Here is a 22,931-nt window from a genome sequence, read left to right on the forward strand (position 1 = left end):
CGGGGCCCTGCCTGAGATACTTCACCTGTGATCCCTACCTTCCCGGACCTCGGACCAGGCGGGCAGGGGCAGTGGGCTGCCGGTGGTGGCCCGATTGGTCCTAGCGGGGAGTATACGATAATGCCGGCGACAGTGGGGCTCGAGGCTGGCGGGCACTCCACGCATGACCCATGGGGGCCCTGTGCCAAACAGTTCACACATTTAATCCTCACAATGGCCCTGTGTGGAGGAACTGCTGCTCCCATTTTACAGATGAGGAAGCTGAGGCACTGAGAGGTTTAATGACCCTCCAAGCCATGTGCAGCTGAGTCTATATGACTCGCGAGCCAGCCACCAAGTCTGTATTTCTTCCGGTGGATTCTGTGGTAGAGGGACCCACAGGCAGTCTATGTGTGGGAGGGCTGGGGGGTGGCCAGGGAAGGCTTCCTGGAGGAGGTGCTGACCAAGCGGATGGTGAATAGGAGTTGGGCAGGCCAAGACGGGCAGAGAGGGCCCTCCAAGCGTAGGTGCGGAGAGCATCGGGAGGAGGAGCACGGAGTACATTAGGACAAGGACAGGGGGTGGTGATTTGGTGACCTCCATGGCTGGAGAGGTGGCAGAGTCTCCTAAGGGCCATTAAGGATCTGGGACTTGATTTTGTGGGCCACAGGGGCGCCATGGTGGGATGACCTGAGTGAGATTTGGGAGAGTCATCAGCTGCCCTGAGGAGGGCTGGGTCTGGGGAGAAGAGGAGGTGACGAGAAGGGCCCGGGGGATGGCGATTAGTGTGAGAGCTGGGAAACCCTGCGGCATTACTGAATTATCAGAATGCAGGAGTGGAGCAGGGGTGCTGAGCTGGACCCCGGAATTTTGTCTTGGGTGTGGGTGGCTGGGGTCTATTCCATGGCTTTGGGGCCCCAGGAGGGCGAGCAGGACAGGGAATGGGATGAGACCAGTGTGGGCCATGGTGACAGTAAGGTGTCCAGGGCCAGGGCCCCCCATGTGGGGAAGGGGAGCGAGAAAGGATAACATTCATCACTCCAAAGAGGCCGGCTGAAGAGAGGCAGACTTTCGGTGCCAGAGGACCTGGCCCGGGAGAAGAAGGAGCAGTCTCACTCACCCAAACAAGGAAAGACAGGATGCCTAGAGCTCCAGTCTGCAGCTTGTCTTTATTAAGCCTTAAGCGGCCCCCAAAATTAAGCCTCGTAACACTCTCAGGTGGCAGTGATTGTTAATCACTTCCATGCTACAGATGGGGAACATGAAGCTCAGAGAGGACAGTCTCAGGGTTTCCATGGTGCAGCCTGGACCACATCCCGAGACCCCTCTACTGTCCCCTCCCAGGAAAGCAGGTGTCTCAGGTTCCTGTGTCTGTCTGCCTTCTGCCAGGACGTGGTGGCCAACATGGGGGAGGGCGATGGGTTACTGAGTTGGAGGGCAGCTGGGGAGGAGGCAGCCCTGGTCTTGGCCTGTTTGTGGACTCCAGGCCCGTCTCCACCAGCCAAAGGACCTAGACGTGTGCCTGGGTGCCTGTGCGGAGGCAGCTCAGAGCAGAGTGCAGCAGCTGGAGCTCCAGGTCTCCATGGCTGCCAGCAGCACCCTTGGGTTGCGTGATGAGTAGGGCGGGTAGCGGATGGCATAGACCTTCTCCATCCCGGGAGAACGCAGCAGGCAGGCACGGTGGTGGGAGAAGGTGTCGAAGGAGAACTTGCCGTGGTACCTGCCCATCCCACTGGCACCTGCACAGAGCACAGGACATGGCATCAGGCCCTCAGTGGGCAGCCGAACCCACGCTCGGATAGTCACCCACAGCATGCCTCGGGTGGGTGACCCCACCCCTTCCATCTCGATTTTCCCCCCTGTACACTGGGACCGTCCTGAGATGACGTGGACACCAGGCACTGGGGCAGGAGTGGCAGATGGCCCCAGGGCTTGAGCTTGGCCCCAGCCTACCCAGGTTGAATCTCAACTCTGCCTCACACTAGCTGTTTATCACCCCGGGCAAGTGACTTTTCTGCTGTGTGCCTCAGTTTCCTCCTCTGTGACCTGCGGTGACAGTGGCACCCACTTCCTAGGGACATGGGGAGAGTTAGGCAGGGTGAGACCCATACACAGAGCAGGTGCTCCGCTTTGGGTGCTCATCAGCACCTGGGTGGAGAGCAGACAAAGAAGGAGCTATTTCTGGCCTGGATACAGGAGAGGTGCTCATGGCCCAGCCTGGGTGGGGCGGGGGTCGTGGAGAGGGAGGGCTTCCCAGAGCCAGTGAGGCTGGAGGATGAGGGTTAGCTGGGTGAAGAGGGGTGGGGGCTAGACAGGCCCAGACATGGGTGATGGCGTGGTATGGTAGAGACTGGACCCAGTTCTGTGTGATAGGGCAGTGGGTGGGTGGGTGGGGTAGGAGAGAAACCCAGGCCGGCCTCAGGAAGCTGAGTTGAGGGCTTGGACCTGACCCTGAGGGTCCTGGGAGCCATGGCAGGTTTCTTGAGGGGAAAAGCAGGATTGGATTTGCCCCCAGGCAGACCCCCTGGCTTGAGGAGGAGGGGGTGGGATGGGCAGGTCTGGGACTGGACCCAAACGAGGATGGGGTGGCGATGGACCTCCCGGGGCCCTGTCCTCCTAGCTGGGGCAGCCGGGGCAGCTGCAGTGTCCAGCCCAGCCTCCACCTGGTGTGGACCCGTGTGGCACTGGCCGCTCTCCTGGGAGGGTCCAGGCCACACGGGGTGGCCTGCGGGGCCTGCTGGTCGTTTCCTAAGGTGCTGAGTGGGGACAGGTTCCTGGACCGTTTTCCTGAGGAGGAAGTTGTGTTAGAGGAGATTGGGCAGCCCAGACCACACAGCCTGTCAGGGTGTTGGTGGGAAGAAACTAAGGTTACCTTCACAGCTGTGTTGGGGCCTGCCCGGGGGGAGAGGTCCCCACTTACTGGCCTCCCCCAGGGCGGGGGCAGAAGCCCTGGCTTCAGTGGTCTGAGACCCAGAGTTGACTGAGCAAGGGGGTGAAGGGGCCACGAATGGCCCCACGGTGGGGTGTGCCGCTGCAGAATCCACAAGTACCAGCTCGGTGTGGACTGTGTGGTCACACTTGTGGTAAAAAAAAAAAAAAGGTGTCCACCTTGGTGCATAATGGCACAGAGAGTTCTGGAAGGTTCTGCAGATGGGGGGGGAAGCGCCCTCCCCTGCTGTTACTGGACCCTGAGGTAGCCCCAGAGTATTCAAGCAACACTACTGCAGATAAATAAAAGGGCTAATGGTGCCCAGAAGGGCGGCGGCCTGCCACCTACCCACTCCTCCGAAGGGCAGGGTGGCGAGCGTCATGTGCATGAAGCCGTCATTCCCACAAAAGCCCCCGCTGCTGGTTCCTGCCAGCACCTGCTTGATGACCTGGGCGAGAAGAAGCAGTGAGGCTGTGAGGTTGCCCAGGCCATGCTGACCCCCTCAGGCCTGGGGCCTGCGCCAGAGTGAACCCAGTTAACACTGATCTTGTCTCAAAGGTTTTGAGGCCCCCCATCGGAGCGGGTGTGGTCATATAGCAGCCTGTCCCCAAGCCCCCCCGCCGCTGGGGCATGTTCCCGGAGCATCTGCTCACATGTAGTCCAACTCCTGCCCCAGGGGTGGTGGGAGCCCAGCAGTCGCCTCAGGACGCCAGAGCAGTGACAGCGATGCAGTGCCAGGTCGTCAGGGAGGGGCCCCAAGGGAGGGACAAGCCTGCCGAGTCTCCATGGAGGGGCAGGGAAATGTTATACAAGATAAGCCTGCAGCACCTTGTAGAGCTAGAAGGTAAGGAAGTGGCCAGAAAACAAAAGGACAGGAGCCAACCTGGAAGAGCTCCCAGTGGCCAGAGCTGGAACAATTTGAGCAAAAAATAAAAAACAAAGTTTTGGATTGTTGTTAGGTGATGTCAACTCCATTCCAACTTATAGCAACCCTACGTACAACAGAACGAAACACTGCCCAGTCCTGCGCCATCCTCACAATCATTAGGCTTGAGCCCATCGTTGCAGCCACTGTGTCAACCCATCTCATTGAGGGTCTTCCTCTTTTTCACTGACCGTCTGCTTTACCAAGCATGATGTCCTTCTCCAGGGACTGATCCTTCTGATAACATGTCCAAAGTATGTGAGATGAAGTCTCACCATCCTTGCTTCTAAGGAACATTCTGGCTGTACTTTTTCCAAGACAGATTTATTCGTTCTTCTGGCAGTCCATGGTATATTCAATATTCTTTGCCAACACCATAATTCAAAGGCATCAATTCTTTTTCAGTCTTCCAGCTTTCGCATGCATACGAGGCAATTGGAAATACTGTGGCTTGGGTTAGGCGCGTCCTAGTCTTCAAAGTGACATCTCTGCTTTTTAACACTTTAAGGAGGTCCTTTGCAGCAGATTTACCCACTGCAGAGTGTCTTTGGATTTCTTCACTGCTGCTTCCATGGCTGTTGATCTTTTCTCCGTTTACCATGATGTGGCTCATTGGTCCAGTGGTGAGGATTTTTATTTTCTTTATGTTGAGGTGCAATCCATACTGAAGCCTGTGGTCTTTGAATCTTCATCAGTAAGTGCCCCAAGTCCTCTTCACTTTCAGCAATCATAACACAGGTTGTTAATGAGTCTTCTCCAATCCTGATGCCCCGTTCTTTTTCATATAGTCCACCTTCTCAGATTATTTGCTCAGAATACAAATTGAACAGTATGGTGAAAGGATACAACCCTGACGCACACCTGTCCTGACTTTAAACCACGCAGTATCCCCTCGTTCTGTCCGAACAACTGCCCCTTGATCTATGTAAAGTTTCCTCATGAGCGCAATTAAGTGTTCTGGAATTCCCATTCTTTGCAGTGTTATGCATACTTTGTTATGATCCACACAGTCAAATGCCTTTGCATAGTCAATAAAACCCAGGTAAACATCCTTCTAGTATTCTCTGCTTTCAGCCAGGATCCATCTGACATCTGATATCCCTGGGTCCATGTCCTCTTCTGAATCTGACCTGAATTTCTGGTAGTTGCAACCACTTTTGAATGATCTTCAGCAAAATTTTACTTGCCCGTGACATTAATGTGCTTGCTTGATAATTTCCCATTTTGGTTGGAATTAGAACTCATAAAATAAAATAAATATTCGTGAGTCCACACTGACATAAATGAACGATCGATCGCAAAGAGAAAGCTTCATTACAGAACTCCAAATGATAGCTGCAGACGTTCTGCCCTCTAGGAGATGGCGCTTAATTACAGCCCCTCCCGTTGAGGATGGCCTAGACTTACAGGCTGGCTTCCAAAGAATAGAGTACGGAAAGGGAAAAAAGTTGTCACTTTGCAGCGGGGACACATGCAAACACCACCTTAACCACGTGACAAAAGTGAGCATCACTCGTGGTGTGTGGATGTCAGGTACCCCATGTGATGTCAAGAGGCGGGTCTTTCACCTCTGTGGTCTTCTTTTCAAAGACCCACGGGCCCTACCTAATCATGACGAGAAAACAGACAAGCCAAGATGCGGGACTTTCTACAGAAGACCTGGGCCAGTCCTCAAGACTGTTGAGGCCACGAAGAACAAGGGAAGGCAGAGAAACTGCCCCAGATCCGAGGAGACTGGGGAGACACAACGGCTAAATGGAATGGGTACTCTGGATTGGATCTTGGAACAGAAAGGGGACATTAATGGAAAAACAGGCAAAATCCCAACTAAGTCAGGGGTTTAGTTAGCAGTAGCGTACCGGTGTCAGTTTCTTAGTTTTGGCAAATGCACGAAGGTTATGTTCCGCTCCCGTTGCCGTCGAGTCGATTCTGCCTCCTAGAGACCCTATAGGACAAGGCTGTCATCTTTACAGGAACAGACTGCCACATCTTCCTCCCTCAGACTGTCTAGTGGGGTTGAACTACCGACCTTCCAATTAGCAGCCGAGTGCTTAACCAGTGTGCCACCAGGGCTCTTTCTAAGGTTGTGTAGGACTTTTAAATGGGGGGAGCTGGGTGAGGGGTACATGGCAGCTCTCTGAACTATCTTTGTGACTTTTCTGTAAATCTAAAATTCTTCCAAAATAAAAGGTTTATTAGGAAAACGTTGTCCAGCAAATATGCCCTCGACTGCTAACCAGGAGCTTAAGGATTTGAATCCACCCAGCAGCTCTACTCTGTCATAAGGGGTTGCTGTGAGTGGGAATCAACTCAACGCACCCAGCAACACAACCACCACCGTAGGAACCATCTAGAACAAGCAAGTCTATGGAGACCAGAGTTTGTTAGTGGTTACCAAGGGTGGGTGGGAGGAAGGGGGAAAGGAAGACCCAATGCTTAGGGGACATTCGGGAAGGGTAAATGGTGATGGCTGAACGTAACGTCAGTGAACCGTACACGGGAAAGTTGTAAAAACGGCAAATGATTCGTTACCTATATATTTACTGCGATAATACTTTGGACATGTTATCAGGAGGGACCAGTCCCTGGAGAAGGACATCATGCCTAATAAAGTCGAGGGTCAGCAAAAAAGAGGAAGACCTTCAATGAAATGGACTGACACAGAGGCTCCAACAACGAGCTGAAGAATAACAGACCGTGAGGATGGTGCAGGACCAGGCAGTGTTTCATTCTGTTGCACGTTGGGTCACCATGAGTCGGAACAAACTCGATGGCACCTAACAACAACAGCAGTGACGTTTGTACAGCATTTTGAACTCACTAAATGCCACCGAACCATTCTCTTTGAAATGATTGGTTTTATGTAGATTTCGTCTCAATAAACAAAAAACAAAGAAGAGCTCGAGTTGGAGCCTGGGGGACTGATGGTACCTCTAGGTGCACCCTGGGTTCTCAGCCTGCCGCCCACCGGTGTGGATTGGAGCAGGATGGAGGCCGGAAGGGCAGAGACAGATGGGAGCCGGGCCCACTAGCCTGGCTTGCTCGTCACACACCCTGGTTGTGGCCTCTCAGCAGCACACCCTGTATGCCTTCCATGAACCAGGCACTGAGGAAGGGGTGCTGAGGCCACCAGGGAGACGTGTGAGGAAGAGGGGCTGGGGTTGACCTCAAGAGAACCCTGGACCTGGACAAGCTGCCCCACCAAAGGCCCAAGGTAGCCTGGCCTAGACTGTTGGGGGCTCTGTTTTTGGGTCAGCTGTTCTGGGGGAGGCCAGGGACAGAGCCAAGAGGGCCACTATCCCTGAATACCTGTGGCTGCCTCCGAGGGGCCAAATCCCACCTGGGTCCACTCTGGCCCCAAAGACACCTCTGCTGTTGCCACCCCTCGCCGCCCAGCCCTGCCCTGCCCCCCGGAGCCGCACCTGGCTGTTGTTGGAGAAGGCATAGAGCGCCAGGGGCTTCTCACGCTGGGTGATGAAGTCCACGGCCTCGGCCAGGCCCTGCACATTCACGATGGGCAGGATGGGCCCGAAGATCTCCTCCTGCATCACCAGCTCCGTCTCCTGCACGTCCACCAGCACTGTGGGGGCTGCGGCACAGGGTGCATTCATCTCAGGCTGAAGACCCCACCCGCCAAGGGGCCCAGGGAGCCGAAGGTCACAGGACCCCACCCACCGTGGGGCCCAGGGGGCCGAGGGTCACGGGACCCCACCCACCGTGGGACTCAGGGGGCCGAGGGCCACAGGACCCCGCCCGCCACAGGACCTGGGGCTCCAGGCTGAAGGTGCTCCGGGGAGGGCCGTGTCCCACAGCCGAGCTCCCAGGCCCACAGCAGCCCTGACTGGGGTTGTCCAGTCCTTGGGAGATGCAGGCTCTTAGGTGACAGCATCAGTGTTGGCAGCCCCAGGGGGCTGGTGGGCCTGGGGCTGGGTCAGCCCTGTCACCCAGAGCAGCAGGTGCTCAGGGCAGTGTTGGGTCAGAACTGAGAGGATGGGTGTGCAGGCATTGGAAATCTCGGAGCTAGGGCCGAGGGAGCCCCAGGCACGAGGTTTCTGGATGATGCATGGCTCACTGTGAGTCCGTCAGTGCACAAGGGCCTTTGCGTCCTGAGCCTGTGCCCCTGCGTCCCCTTATGTCCTCCCACATCCTGCTGTAACCCTGCACCCCTGCACCCCTCTGTGCCCCCTGCACCACCCTTCGCCCCCTTGTCCCCTTCTGTGCCCCCCTTTGACCCTAGAGCCACCCTGTGACCCTGCACCCTCCTTTCTCCCCCTGCATTCCCTGCCCCCCAGCACCCCCTTTCCCCTTGCGCCCCTAAGCCCCACCAGCAGGACTCACCAATGTAGCGCTGGCTCTCGTCGCTCTGGCCACCGATGGCCACGCGCCCACAGCCCAGCAGGCCCTGCACCCGCTGGAACTGCTTTTCTCCAACGATGCGGCCCAGGTCCGGGGAGCTTTTGGGGTCCTCACCGTAGAAGCGGGTGATAGCACTCTGCATGGCAGGCAGCAGCCGCTCCTGTGTCTCATGGCTGCACAGGACATAGTCCGGGGCCACGCAGGTCTGGCCGGCGTTGAAGCAGCGGAACCAGACCACGCGGTTGGCCACGGTCTGGGGGTCGCAGTCATCGTCTACGTAGCAGGGGTTCTTGCCCCCCAGCTCCAGGGTGACGGGAGTCAGGTGCTTGGCAGCGGCGGCCATGACAATCTTGCCCACGCGGGGGCTCCCTGAATGCAGAAAGGAACCAGAATGGCCCTTCACCATGCACAGCAGGCGGAGGCCGTGGCCTGGGCCCTCGAGGGGGTCCCTCCTTGCCCTGAGCCTATCTGACAGGTAATTGAGCCGGATTGGAGCCAGCCCCAACCTGCCTTTTCTGAACAGTCCCTGGTAGGCGCTCAAATCCCAGCCTACCCCCATCTCACCCAGGACCCTGCTCATCTCCCCAGAGACCAACCCCTAACTAGCCTGAATCTGTGAAAAGCCAGCAGCAGGTCAGACCCCCAGGCCCTTCCAGAAGCTGCCTGTGAGGCCCTCCTTCTTAGCAATTTGTGAACCCCTCAGCTCCTAGCCCATCTCTCTGCTTCACATTCTGGGCTGCCCCTGCAGGTGACCCCTAAATCCTGCACTGCCTCCCACCCCTCTCCATTCTCCTCTAGGACTTTCAGTGGCTCCCTATTGCCCAAGGCTGGAGTTCAGCTCTTAGCCTGGCTGATGTGTGGGTCCCTCCTCTCTCTGATTGGAACCCAGGGGGCCCTGCCACCCTGACCACCATCCCTCCCTCTCCTTGCAGGCCCTCCACTCTAAGCAGGCTGGCCCGTGCTGAGCCGATCCAGGCCCTGGCCCTGCAGAGACTTGTCCTCCCCCCTCTCCCTGACTCCTCAGGCCTGGTCACTTCTCTGTTCTCACTGCGTGCTCCCCCACCGCACTCGCTCCCCTCGGGGCCGGCAGTTCTTCACCATGGCCTCTGGCTTCTTTTCAATAAACCTTCTACCCCCTGCTCCGTCCTGCTACTCTGCCCTGATCTGGAAGGTGATGGTACTTGGCAGCTTCTGACATGCCTGATCATGTCTCAGAATATTTCTGCTTACTGTCTGTCTCCCTCCTCACAATATGAATGCCACTGGGGCAAGAATCTGATCTTTCTGGTCCTGTCTTTACCCCAGTGCCTGGCGTATAATTTACACTCTCAGCAAACGTTCACGGGGTGAAGGAATGAGTAAATGAATGAATGAGTGAAAGCTCCCAAGGACCAGCTTTGATAAAGACCTTCCTGCATTATTTCATTTGTCCACAAGGCAGACTTGTATCTCAGGGGTTACCCCCGTTTTACAGATGAGAAAACTGAGGCCTGGAGGAATCAAGGGAGGGGTGGCACAGCAGGCTTCGGGGGGTCAGGTAGCCTCCGCATGAGCTGCCCAGGAGGGTGCCTGGCCTGGAAGCTGGCTTCCTCGGGTCTTGCCGTGTCTGGGTGGGTGATAAGCTGCAGGGAGTGATGGTTGGGGGCAGGCTGGGCCCCCCCCCGCAGGAATCTGGGTGGGGTTCGCCTTTTTCCGACCACTGAGGACCCCACCCCTCTGTCCCCATGATCATCCTCCCGTCAGCCAAGGGAGCCAGGCTGCGCTTCTCCTGGGCTCGGTCTGGGAAGAGGAAAGCAAAATTCGTGCTGCCCTCTGCTGTGATGGATACAAGGTGTGCCAAGTCAGAGGAGCCAGGGACCTCTGCCCATCCCGTCTTCTCTCCCGCAGGACCTCCTGCCTCCTTGGACCCGTCACCTCTTCTAGAATCTCTGTCCTGGCCGCCTGAAGCTGGGTGGTATCTGGCCAGCAGGGACATGACAGGGTGATGGTAGGTGGCTGCTGGGATCTACCGGACTCTCAAGCACTCCCCAGGGGTTGGTGCAAATCCAGTCTGCTCCCACCCCATCGACAGGTTGCCTGGGCAGGACCCTGCATCCCTTTGTACCCCCAACCCCCTGCCCCAGCTTCCACCCTTCATGTCTGCAGCCTGTGGGAGGGCTGGGGGCAGCGGGGCCGCAGCATAAGTGCCTGGACAGCAGGCCTGGCTAGAGTCTCAGGGATTCTGGAATTGTGGTGGGTGGGGCTGGGCCAGTGAATGGAACGTGGCCCTTCCTGGGGGCTCAGGGTGTCTCCCTAGTCTGCTTGTGGAGCCCCGAGGCACCCACCAGGCACGGCCTAGCCTGGGTCTCCTGTCCTCTTTCAGCCTTGCTGCCTCTGGCCTCTCTCAGGTTTGGGGACAAGACCACCTCTCTCTGGCACCCACCTCCCTCATGGTGGGCTGCAGCTGTCCTCACCTGTGAAGAAGATGTAGTCGAACTTGTTCTCCAGGAGCTGCCCCGTCTCCTCGGGCCCGCCCAGCACCACGGCAAAGCAGCTCTGCAAGGGGCAGCAGAGCCTCCTCTGGGACACCCGCCTGGAGAGCCCTAGGGCTACCCCAGCCTGGCCTGGCCCCACTCCCCCTTGCCTGCCCACACCCGAGTGACCAGGGCTCTAGGTGGGCTGGGTGTGGCTGGGGTAGACAGTGGCGAACTCCCCAAGGCTGCTGGGCGGAGACGGTAGACAGTCCCAGCAGGTTGGGACTGGCTGGAGGGCTGAGGCCAGGGCCAGCAGAGCTGGCCGAAAGACAAAGGCCTAGGCGTGAGGAGCCGGGGGGCCTAGGGGACAGGCTGTCCTGGCCTACTCCTCAGGGTGCACCCGTGATCACTCTGCTCTAATTTACTCAGAGGGAAACTGAGGCTGAAAGGGTGGTGCCTTGGCCAAGGCTGCACAGCTCGGGAGAGGCAGAACTGAGGTTGGAACTCAGGTCTGACCCGTAGGCTCCTGCCCTTCCCTGCCAGCATCTGTCCCTGCCTGGCTCCAGTGGGGTGGGGGTTCCCTGTGCTGCTCTGTTCTGCCTGCCATCATTCTCACCTGATCCAGGTATTGGGGTAGCACCTCGGCCAGGACCCGCTCAACGTTCTTGCTAATCTCTGAGGGCTTCAGCACCACGCAGTTGCCTGCAGGTACAGACAGGAAGGAAACGGGAGGGGTGTAGGCCACTCCTGGGATCCTCGAACCACAGTGTGGGGAGCAGAGAGGGGAGGGGTATAGGCACCCTCCCAGGACCCCCGCATCCCTTCATTCAGGCCTTACGCCTGCAGGCAAGTGCCAGCTTCACCTGGGCTCAGGGGAAGATCATTCAGGCCTCATACCTGCAGGCAGATACCAGCCTCACCCAGGCTCAGGTGAAGATCATTCAGGCCTCACCTGCAGGCAGGTGCCAGCCTCACCGTGGCTCAAATGGGGATCATTCTGGCCTCACCTATGGGAAGGTGCCAGCCTCACCGTGGCTCAGAGGAGGGTCATTCAGGCCTCACCTGTCTGCATGTGTCAGCCTCACCCACGCTCAGAGGAGGCTCATTCAGGCCTCACACCTGCAGGCAGGCGCCAGCCTCACCCTGGCTCAGAGGAGGGTCATTCAGGCCTCACCTGTGGGCATGTGTCAGCCTCACCCAGGCTCAGAGGAGGATCATTCGGGCCTTATACCTATAGGCAGATGCCAGCCTCACCCTGGCTCAGAAAGCTGGTCCAGAGGGGTAAAGTTACCAGCCCAAGGCCACACAGCCTGGGGGTGGGGTCCAGGCTTCTCTGCCACCTGGTGCCAGCCTCCCCTTTTTACTGGCCCTCTGCGTGGCCAAAACCATGAGGAGGGAGGAGAGGCCTTCTGCTCACCTGCCGCGAGGGCACCCACCAGGGGCACCAGTGTTAGGTTCAGGGGGTAGTTCCAGGGGGCGATGATGAGGACAAGGCCGAAGGGCTCCTTCCGGATGAAGGCTGAATCCAGCTGTGTGGCCTGGGCCAGGGTCAGGGGAGACGGTGGTGAGCAGTGATGAGCCTCCCAGGGGCCCCTCCCCCCGACAGAGAGGCTCAGTGGGGAGCAAACGGCCCCCGAAGCCCCCTGCCCGCCAGCCCTCCAGGCTCACTCACCAGGTTTTTGGGCACTTTCTCGTCCTTCATCCAGGCCCGCAGGTTCCCGAGGGCCAGGTTAACCTCGCCCTGGCTGATTCCGATCTCGGATATCTCTGATTCGAAGGCTGACTGTGGGAAGGGGCAGGGGCAGGGCAGTGGGCTGGAGCCCTGGGTAGGGGCTGCCAGCCCCCAGGGGTGCAGGCAAGGCCACTGCGGTCACTCGCTCATTCACACCAAGTTTCACTTTCACACGCATTCACTGAGTGCCCCTGCGTGCAGACGCTGTGCCTGAGACTAACACAGGCAGGCACCTGCCCCGCCCTGCACAGGTGACACTTGGGGAAGCAGCCTGTCAGCTTGCTGATGAGATGCCTAGTGCCCTGCTGGGACGGGACAAGTGCTGTGGAAGCCTAATATAGGGGCAGGGCGCAGAGACCGCCGGACTGTGTGTGTGAGTGTGAGCATGTGTGTGAATACTGCCTGAGTGTGTGGGAGTGCACCAGTGTGCACAAGTGTGCAAGTGCGTGGGTGCAGGAGCGGGCGCAGGTGTGCGAGTGCGTGCATGCGGGAGTGTGAATGTGGATGATTGTGCAGAAGTGTGGTGTGCTCACACGAGTGTGTGCATGGATGTGATCAGTGCCTGAATGTGCAAGTCAGTGCATGACTGTGCGTGCGTGCGAGTGGATTGTGAGCGGACACAGGAGTACATGAGCATGTGTGCCTGAGTGTGCATGTGCGTGTGAGTGTGCATACATGTGTGAGTGTGTACATGGACGTATGAGCATGCATGAGTGTGCGGTGTGAATGTGCATAGGTGAGCGCGAGTGAACGTCTGTGAGTGTGCCCGAGTGTGCGCGTGCATGTGTGTTTGTTTTATTTTATACGAGATGGTCAGCGTGGGCCTTTAGAGTGCGGGGACATTTGAGCAGAGAGCTGAAGAAAGGAGCGAGCCCGCGGACACGTGGAGGCAGAACATTCCAGGCAGAGGGCGTGGCCTGTGCAAAGGCCCTGAGACAGAGGGGGAGAGGTGACGAGCCAGGCAGGCCAGGCGGAGTAGGGACAGGATGGGACTCCGGCTGTCACAGGACTGCCTGGGCACGGCTGCGTGCAGGGTGGTCTGCAGAGTGCAGCCGCACAGGGCACAGCATCGTTCCCACAGCCAGGGGTCAGGGGTCACAGGTCTCCAGGCTGGAGTAAGGAGGAGGCGAAATCAATAGGGACATTGTCCTGCTCTCTGCCACTTGGATGCCCTGTCCCACCCCAACCAGGGAGGAGTGACTTGTCAGCAGGCTGCAGGCCGCTGGAGACCAGTGCCGGGGGACGCAGGGCAGCTGTCTTCTGCCTGAGATACCGCCATCACAGTGCAAGCTCCCCCTACCAAGGGGTGCTGGAGTGGTATGGGGGGGTGCCACTGCCAGGGCCACTTAGTTAAATGGGGCGGGGGGGGAGCCCTGACCTCAGAGGAAGAAGCCACACCCACCCAGAGCTTCTAGGAGCTGACCCCATTTCAAGCATACTTTCAGCTCCTTCTGAGTCCACAACCCACACTCTTACCCAGGGAGGCACGTGGCTTGGCCACCACACCTGGTAAGCCACCCCTGACCTGGTGAGGTTTGGGAAGGGTATACGGGAAGGTCTGGGCCAGCTGAACGCCGTGACTATGGGAGAGTGGGCTGCGTTGAGCCAGGTTCAAATCCTGGCTCTGCTATTTGTGGGTGTGTGCCTTTATTGAAACTCATTGCGGGGTAACTGGGCATGGTGGCCACCCCTGCCTGGAAGGGCTGTTGGGGTTAAATGAGATACTGCATGAAGGTGCTGGGCTGATGCTGCCTGTTACCAGAGGGAGGGACCAGATTGAATTTTCTGGGCTGCTGTCCCTTTGTGGGGCCGCTGGCATCTGGGGCCTTGAGTACCCAGGGTTGGCATGAGGCTCATAAACTAGTCGGGAGGGCAGGAGGTGAAATCTGAGCAGAAGGGAGAAAAGGACCAAATAAACTGTCAAGTCTGGTCCCACGGAGGAGGACGGGCTGGCAGGTAGGAAGCGGCAGGGATACAGGGGGCGGGGAGGGAGAACAGTCAGCTTGTCCCCTACCTGGGCCAGGTGTAGTGAAGGGGATATTCCCTTGGGCATGGAAAGCCAAGGAAAGGGTGGTCAGGACCCTGGTTTTCATAAATGGAGAGACAGATGGACCCAGACATGGCAGATGACGGTTCTCAGGTGCCCTGGACTTCCTGGTAAACAGAGGGCCCGGGGCATGGTGAGAAGGAGCAGACAGCACCAGGAAGGCTACGTCCTTGGGACAAGTCCTCACCACCACCCTGTGCTGTCCCTGTGGAGTGGGGTGCCCCTGACACACGACCCCTGATGCTACCAGCCTCATGGTACAGGACTGTGACTGGTCCCCAGATGAGGTGGACACTTGGCTGGATGGCTTCAGTCGAGCAGTCACAGCCCCTGGAGACCCCCCGAGTGGCTGCCTGGCCCCCAGGCATCCTCGTCTCCAACAGTCCTTGGGTGGGGTGGGCAGGTATCTGACAGGCAGGGTAGGGGACGCGAGGGCCCAGACAGCAGGCCCGGGATAGCCGGGCACAATTCCGGGGTCATCGTGAAGTCCCGCACAGGGGCTTAGGAAGCCACGGGCCCTTCCTGGGAAGTCCCAGGTTTGGGATAAAGATGGGATCAATGTGAGCCAGTGGGGGACACTTGGCCCCCTGGAGTCAAGGGCTGACTGGCAGGGGCCATGTACCGCTAGCTCCTCATGGGGGCTAAATATCAAATTAGCTTCTTACAGATGGCAAAGAACCACAGGCCTGGCCCTTGGAGGGTTCTGGTGGTTAGGTGCTGGTGGGGTACAAGGGCTGGCTCTGGACACTGTGGTCTTGAGGTATGGGCAGGGGACATTTCGTCTAGAGAAGGGGAGCTGGGGGCAGCCAAGTGGGTGGGCCCTGTTGGCTGAGGGGTGGTGGCTGGCTACAAGGAAGCGGGTTTCTTGGGGGTCCACCATGGCTGCTGTTGGAGTTGGGAGGGCTGAGCTTCCAGGCCCTGAGGGCTCAGAAAAGACCCATGACATTCACCCACACGAGTGAAGCTGAAGTCTGCCATAGCCTACAGATCCACTTCCCCAGACCTCATCTTTTGTATCTTTCTGCTCCAGCCACACTAGCCTCCTTGCTGCACCTCAAACACAAACACACCAAATGCCTCCTGCCTCAGGGCCTTTGCACATGCTATGCCCTTTGCTGTTTTCCCCAATGTCCACATGGCTCCCTTGCTCTCCTCCTTCATGTCTCTACTCAGATACCAGCTTCTCAGACAGCGCTTCCCTGACTGGCACATACGAAGCAGCATCCCCATCTGGGCCCCCTCTCTCCCCTTCGCACAGGGAGTGTCTCTCCATGGCACTTGCTACTGCCCAACATAGCATGTAATGACTTATTTACGGTAGTTCTCCCTTATCCAAGGCTTCGCTTTCCGCGGTTTCAATTACCTATGGTCAACTGTGGTCCAAAAAGGTTAAATGAGTACATAGTATGATGAAATCTCACGCCCTCCTGCTAAGTCATTCACATAAATTTTATTGCAGTATGTTGTTATAATTGTTCTATTTTATTAGTTATTTCTGTTAATCTCTTACTGTGCCTAATTTATAAATTAAACTTAATCATAGGTATGTACGCATAGGACAGAACATAGTATCTATAGGGTTTGGTGCCACCCAAGGTTTCAGGCTTCCAAGGGGATCTTGGAATGTATCACCTTCAGATAAGGGGGGACTAATTTTTTATTTTTACTGTACTGACCCAGAAGGTCAACTCCGTGGGCACAAGGACTTTGTTTTCTTCTCTGGTGTGTCCCCAGAGCCTAGAACCGTATCTGGCACACAATAGGTGCTCAATAAATAGTAGTTGGATGGATGGATGGATGGGTGGGTGGATGGACGGGTGGGTGGGTGAATGGATGGGTAGATGGATGGATGGATGGATGATGGATGGACGGGCGGGCGGGCGGATGGATGGATGGATGGATGGACGGATGGATGATGGGTGCAGAACGGGTTCTGGCCTAGGGAAGAAGTAGGATGGATGGGCTTTTAGTTTCCTTCCTGGAGGATGCAGTTTTCCCAGCCCCCCTCCACCTCAGCTCTGGGCCTGTGCACACCATTCTCTGCCCGCTGCCCTCCCCGCGCCACACCCACCCACCCTGCCCCACCCACCTTGTGCAGGTCCTGTGCCAGCGCGTCCTGCAGAAGCTGCTTGTTCTCCTGCAGGAAGCGGCCCAGGCCCTTGAGCTGCGTGGCCCGGAACTCGGCTGCTCTTGTCCGCCCGGACCTGAAGGCCTCCCGCAGCCGCCGCAGCGTGTCCGAAAAGGGGTCCATCCTGCTGGGTGGAAACAGGGTGGGCTTCAGGGCCACCCACCCCCCATGGGCCTCCACCTGGCCTGGGGTCTGCAGCACCTCGCCCCACCTGCATGCATGGGGCTCATGTGGTGGGCCGCACAAGGACCAAAGGCTGCCTCCATCCCCCCAAAGACACACCCACACACATACATGGATTCCCCACCGCCACCGCCACACGTGGGACTGGACATAGGCCAGGGGACATCTAGTCCACCACCTGAGGGTGGGCAGGCAGGCAGGCATGTAGAAGTGAGCCTGAGCCATGGGGCTGAGCAGTCCCCCAAGGACTCCCCCATCCCTCTTGGCAATGGAGTGGCTGTCAGGCCTGAACCTGGAGTAAACAGGAGGCATCTGACCAGCAGAGGGAGTGGAAGAGGCTGGTCACGAACTGCCACCTAGAAGAGGCTGCTCACCGACTGCCACCACAGCCACCACCTTGGTACATTCCAGACACAGAATACCCCATCCTCCCTGTCCCCCGCTGGCGGCCAGGCTGGCTCAGAGTGACCTGGGCAGTGGCCTTCCCTCCCATTGCTTCAGCTTCCCCAGCAGGTGGGGAAAGATCACTCCAACCTCCTAGTGGCAGTGTTGTTGGGGGGAAGGTAGCAGCAGGGGCTAGGGGGCAGTTGTGCCGCCATGCTGTCACCAGCCAGGCCTGGCAGAGGGCAGGGGGCCAAGATATTCCCCAGGGCCCTCATGTTTACCTGAGGCGCATCAGTGGAGCTCTCCGACGCACTCACTCCTCGGCCTGGTGCCAAGGACTTGCCAGCGGGGCCCTTCCTCCCCCTTCTCTGGCTCCCTTCCCTTCGGGTCTCAGCTCATCTGTTGCCTCCTCCAGACACCCTGCCATGATTACTCCCCCACATACATATACACACACAAACACACACACACTCACAGTGCCCCCTGCCCCCTTGGCTTTACTCCCACCACACTGGGTCACACCCTGTGATAAGTGCCTGGTTACCTCTGTCTGGCCCCCTACCTTCTCCCCGCTGCCCCTCCACTGGACTGTGAGGCAGCCCCCCTTTGCCTACTTAACTTTTCTTTAGGCCTCAACGCCCGGATTTCCTCATCCGTTCACAGGCAATGACAGTACCCACCACCAACGGGCAGAGTGTTTGTCAATGATGAGACCACACCCTTCAGCCTGAGCCCAGGGGTCAGCATTAAGGTCCCAAGGCTGCCAGCTATCTTACTTAAGTCTCCTTACTGTCATGGGCCTGTTTTCTGGAGGGGTCCGCAGGGCTGGGGCTGAGCTCACCCCACAGGTCTCAGGGCACGGCACAAGCACTATGGCCCCCAGAGAGGGCAGAGGAGACATTCTCAGAACTCCAGCTGGCCCCCAGGCTCTCCCCTGGGGCGCTGGCCAGGGCAGACCCAGACCCCAGAGCCTGTGTCTCTTGAGACTCCATCCTAGGCCTGTCTCTTGGCCCTGCCTCTGACCAGCTGTGTGACCCTGGACAAGTCACTCACCCTGTCTCTATGGTCTGGTTGTAAGGATTAAATGATGCTGCTTAAAGCATGTGGCATTGGGCCTGGTGTATAGTGAGTACTCAATAATGGCCAGCCGGAGGCAGTGGTGGCTCAATGGTAACACTCTTGCCTTCCATGATGAAGACCCAGGTTCGATTCCCGACCAATGCTTCTCACGTGCAGCCACTACCCATCTGTAGGTGAAGGCTTTCTTTTTGCTAGGATGCTGAACAGCTTTCCAGACTAAGATGGACTAGGAAGAAAGGCCTGGCAATCTACTTCCAAAAATCAGCCAGTGCAAACTCTATAGATCACAGCAGTCAGATCCACAACAGGTCATGGGGACAGCACAGGACCAGGAGCATTTTGTTCCACTGTGCCTGGGGTCAGTTAACAACAAAGGCCAGCTGGACACTTCACTAGGTTCCAAGTACTAAGCAAATAGTTACTCCTCCTTCCTTTCTCTGTTCTGCTATCACCCCCGGACTTCTGCTAATGGATGTGACAGCAGACGACGCCTGCCCCCCTCCCGCCTGCCCAGGACTCGGTACTTTCACAAGAGTCTCTAAAGAACCCACAAAAATGCAAGACATGTAACTGGACTTGTGGGCAAGGTGATGGGCAGGGGAGCTTTGCAGGGGGTGGGGGCCTGGACAGAACTTTTCAGCAGCCCTTCCTGGCAACACTAAGGCCAACACTAAGGCCTGGCATTGCCCCTCTGTGTGCTGGTCAGAAGTCCCAGGGAGTGCTCACAGGGGTTAGGGAAGAGCTGGGCTCAACACAGGCCAGCGGAGCAGCAACGCCACCTTCTTGCAGATCAGGGTGACCCTGGGTCTGTGTCCTCACAAGGAACCTGAGCAGCCCTTGCAGACCCATGGATGAGGGCTGGACCAGGTCTGTCTGATGCTGCGTAAGTTCATAAGGATCTCAGATGACATTCGTCAAATGCCCACCCCAGACTCACCCTGTGGGGTACTTCCCCTGTAACCAGCAAGTGGACCATCATTGTGCCATTGAAAGCATTGAAGATTGAGGCACAGAGGTCAGGGCTGGCCCGGGCCCCCCACTTCTTCACCCTGGAAACCCAGGCTGACCACAGCACACTCGGTCCCCTGGGGAGGGACAGCTAGGGCCTGTCTGGGCACGTTGGTGGGGGCAGGGAGGTGCCACCCAGGGAGAAGCTGCCCTGTTTGTACTCTACTCCCCTGGCTTCTATCTACCACATTCCAGCCAACCCCCACTGGGCTAGGCAGGGCTGCAGACCCATCTCTGCCTCCTCGGGCTGAGCCGCTGGGTGCCAGTGGGCCTCTGGGCCCAGGGGTCTCTGGGATGCAGACCCCCACAGCAGGCTAGGGCTGCCCAGTTTCACCTCTTCGCTCAGCTGCTTCTGCCCTGGATCTGCTGCTTCTGGGTGAGAGTGGGAGGGGTGGGAGCTGCTAAATCATCTGATGGTGAAAGGGGGCCCTGTGGGCCGGGGAGGACCAGCCTCTTCTCTTCAAGGCCACAGGCCTGGGGACGCCTAGGCAGTTGCCTGTGCAGGCACTGCGCCACCACGGAAGCTTGAGGTGGGTGCGACGTGGGTGCAGCGTGGGTCCTAGTCCCGTGCCCCTATTATAGCAAAGGAAGCTGAAGCCCAGGGGGGTCACGTGGAATCCAGGACAGGAGAGAAAGGGCTGGCTCTTAAGCCTGCTGGCCGCAAAGCATTATGGGGAACTAACTGCTGCCAAAGCCCCTTCCTCCTCGGGGTGGGGCCCTGCTGATGGGTCCTCCGGTGGCACGGCTGCCGCTGCATCTCTCTCACTCCCCACCTGCCAGAGGAAAGCCTCTGCCTGTTTCTGCCTTCTTTCTGCCACCAGTTTCCTCGTCTACACCACGGGCCCTCCGAGAGTATCCACCCAGCATGATGCAATTTGGAGCCCAGCCACTTGGGTTTGAATACCAGATCCTCCATGTACTGACTGGGAGACCCTGGGCAGGTCGCCTGGCCTCTTGGTGGCTCACTTTGCCCATCTGTAAAATGGGGATGATATCTTTGCTGAGGAGTCCAGGTGGCACAGTGGTTAAGCACTCAGCTGCTAACCAAAAGATATGACAGCCTTGGAAACCCTACAGGGCAGTTCTACTCTGTTCTCTAGGCTCACTACAAGTTGGAATCGACTTGACAGCAATGGATTTTGGTACCTGGGTACCTGTAGCTACCCCATAGCGCTGTTGGGAGAATTCCAGCACGTTGTTGTTAGGTGCTGTCGAGTTGGTTCCAATTCATAGCGACCCTATGTACAACAGAACGAAACACTGCCCAGTCCCGCGCCATGCTCTCAATCGTTGTTATGCTCGAGCCCATCGTTGCAGCCACTGTGTCAATCCATCTCTTTGAGGGCCTTCCTCTTTTTCGCTGACCCTGTACTTTACCAAGCATGATGTCCTTCTCCAGGAACTGGTCCCTTCTGATAACATGTCCAAAGTATGTGAGATGAAGTCTCACCATCCTTGCTTCTAAGGACCATTCTGGCTGTACTTTTTCCAAGACAGATTTGTTCATTCTTCTGGCAGTCCATTGGATATATTCAGTATTCTTCACCAACACCACTACTCAAAGGCGTCAGTTCTTCTTCCTCGGTCTTCCTTATTCATTGTCCAGCTTTTGCATGCATTTGAGGTGATTAAAAATCCCAGCATAGAGCTGTCTAAAGTGCTGAGCATGGGCCCGAGGCTGCGTAAGTGCTCAGTGTTGATGGCTCTAAGGGGTCATTATCCAGGAGACCTTTAGGGTGGGAGGCTTCAGACAGCCTGGGTGCCAGGGGAGGTGAGGACATCACCCTGAGATCCAGGTAGGGGGCCGGAATATGGAGCCAGCAAAGGTGGCGGAGGTGAACAGGGTGGTCTGAGGGCCTAGGGGCCCCCATCAGGGCTGCCAGAATGTGGGGGTGTCACTGGGCCAGCCTCCAAGAACCCCACAGGTCCCGATCATCCAGTGTCTCCCATTCTAATCTCCTGCCATTTAGCCTTTACCTGGGTTTGCACAGGTCTCCCGAAGCTCAGGGCAGTAGTCCGCTTGCCCATGGGGTCTGCGGAGTGTGGGGACCAGTGCAGCTCGTGGGCAGAGCCAAGCCCCAGCCCCTCCCTGCGGGAGGCCAGGTGCAGGGTACGCTGCACGCTCCCTGATCCCGGCAAGGTCCCTCTCATGAGACTGCCTTATGGATCGAGGCAGGGAAGGGCTGCTGGGCCCTCCTTCCCTGGGCCCTGGCAAAGCCCATTGCCAAGAACAATAATCTCCCAGACCCGTTCGCTGTGGGGCCCCAGTCCCAGAGTTGGCAGCAGGTGCCTGAGAGCCATCTGCTGCCTGAGAGGGTGCTTGACCCATCCAAGGATGGGAGGCTCCAGAGCTGGACCCCTCAGCTCCTTAAAGGATGCCCAGTGACCCCAGTAAGGTGAGGGCATGACAGCCGGCTGGGGCAAAGCGAGGGTGCTCCCAGGGACCCCGTGCCTCTCCCGGGCCCTTGGTCTCTAGCCCTCTTTGCTCAGGCAAAGGGAAGTCCCTTCCTCCTTCCGCTTTCTCCCAGGGCAGGCGGATGAACTCTGGGAGGACAAGGCGGGTCTGTGTGTGAGGCTGCCAATGGCTGGCCCGCTGGGACGGCCCAGCAACCCGAGTCCCCAAGCCTGCCAGGGTCCCTGGCCCCAGCCGCTCACCCACCATGTCTCGGGAAGCCTGGACTCCCCGGGATGCCGTACCTGAGCCTTGCCAAACTGCTCTTCCTCCTGGCCGCCCTGCTCTGCCCGGCTGCCCAGCCTTTATGAAATGGCAAGTCTGGGCCGGCCCCTGGGGTGGGGCCACCCTGGCCCCATGCCTGACCGCAGCTGTGGGCCGGCTGGAGCCTGAAGAACAAGGATTTGACACCACCTCGCTCAGGGTCTTCAGATCCTCTCTTGCCACTAGAGCCCCCAGAGAAGGAGGTGGTGGCCCAGGGAAGGCTGGCACCAGTCCAGGGCCACACAGCAGGTCTCTAGGAGCCGAGCTGAGGGGCACAGCCTATGAGGAAGGTCCAGGAGTGTGGTCCTGGAGATCCCAGTGTCGGGGTGGGGGAGGGGGAGGCCAAGAGCCTGCAATGGCAGGGGAGGCCTTGCTCTCCCAACCCTGACTCCTCTTGAGGTCTCCTCTCTGAGCCTCAGTTTCCCCATCTGCAGAAAGAAGAGGCCAGGCCCAAAGATAGCTGCAGTCTGAAATGCAACCTTGGGATCCGCCACCTTGCTTCCCACCCTCCACACCTCTGCCTCATCACCTCCACCCCAGACCCGACGTCCACACCACTGTCCCACCCACCACCCCAGTCACTGACCCGTCATCCACACCACCGTCCCACCCACTGCCCCACTTATGGGACCTGTCACCATCACCACTGTCCCACCCACTCACGGGGCCTATCACCATCACCACCATTCACCCACTATTCCACTCACTGACCGGTCATCCACACCACCGTCCCACACACCACCCCACTCACGGGGCCTGTCACCCAGAAACCTAACATTTTACAATTGAGGAAACGGATGCAAGAGATGGGACAAGACTTGGCCACATGAAGCATGAGTGGCAGGGCTGGCATCCCCACCAGACTTGCCTCACTTCTCAACAGGGACTGTGTTCAACCCCAGGTGTTTGCTCCACCTCCCAGGGCTAAGCACCGCCCCACCCTCTGTGACAGTATTCATGATGGTAAGTGTCACTGTGGTGGTCCCTGCGGTCCGTTCCTCCTCAATGCCC

The 22,931-nt window shown here is 57.9% G+C and overlaps 1 protein-coding gene across 15 annotated transcripts; it reads right to left on the bottom strand.

Moving 5' to 3' along the window:
- Positions 1-38: 38 nt before the first annotated feature.
- Positions 39-22,019, bottom strand: LOC100667345 (aldehyde dehydrogenase family 3 member B1). 15 transcript variants are annotated; one of them, XR_010322378.1, is made up of 11 exons: positions 17,398-21,979; positions 16,511-16,673; positions 12,315-12,425; positions 12,060-12,180; positions 11,259-11,344; positions 10,643-10,724; positions 8,172-8,558; positions 7,256-7,422; positions 6,366-6,610; positions 5,693-5,778; positions 1,609-1,718 (listed from the first exon to the last, which is right to left on the bottom strand). XR_010322378.1 is itself a non-coding variant. In XM_003419390.4 (10 exons), the coding sequence occupies exons 1-10, from the start codon at positions 17,406-17,408 to the stop codon at positions 1,525-1,527; spliced, it is 1,422 nt and encodes a 473-aa protein (XP_003419438.3). In that variant the 5' UTR covers positions 17,409-21,979; the 3' UTR covers positions 1,413-1,524. The 15 variants fall into 15 exon arrangements, 7 of the variants coding, with proteins under 7 accessions (XP_023415296.2, XP_023415295.2, XP_064143726.1 ...); XR_010322380.1 differs by lacking the exon at positions 1,609-1,718 and adding an exon at positions 3,255-3,356 and having other exon boundaries at positions 6,530-6,610; XR_010322379.1 differs by lacking the exon at positions 1,609-1,718 and adding an exon at positions 3,255-3,356 and having other exon boundaries at positions 6,474-6,610.
- Between the last annotated feature and the right edge of the window lie 912 nt (positions 22,020-22,931).

Source organism: Loxodonta africana, chromosome 7 (assembly GCF_030014295.1).
Source record: "Loxodonta africana isolate mLoxAfr1 chromosome 7, mLoxAfr1.hap2, whole genome shotgun sequence".
NCBI classification, from domain to species: Eukaryota; Metazoa; Chordata; class Mammalia; order Proboscidea; family Elephantidae; genus Loxodonta; species Loxodonta africana.

Bases quoted from the DNA above. Each gene is read 5' to 3' on its own strand.
- LOC100667345 (XM_023559527.2), bottom strand. The intron at 11,345-12,059 runs GTGAGCAGAAGG...CTGTACCTGCAG, and splicing joins GGTGGGTGCCCTCGCGGCAG to GCAACTGCGTGGTGCTGAAG. The intron at 10,725-11,258 runs GTGAGAATGATG...TGCCCCTTGCAG, and splicing joins TACCCCAATACCTGGATCAG to AGCTGCTTTGCCGTGGTGCT.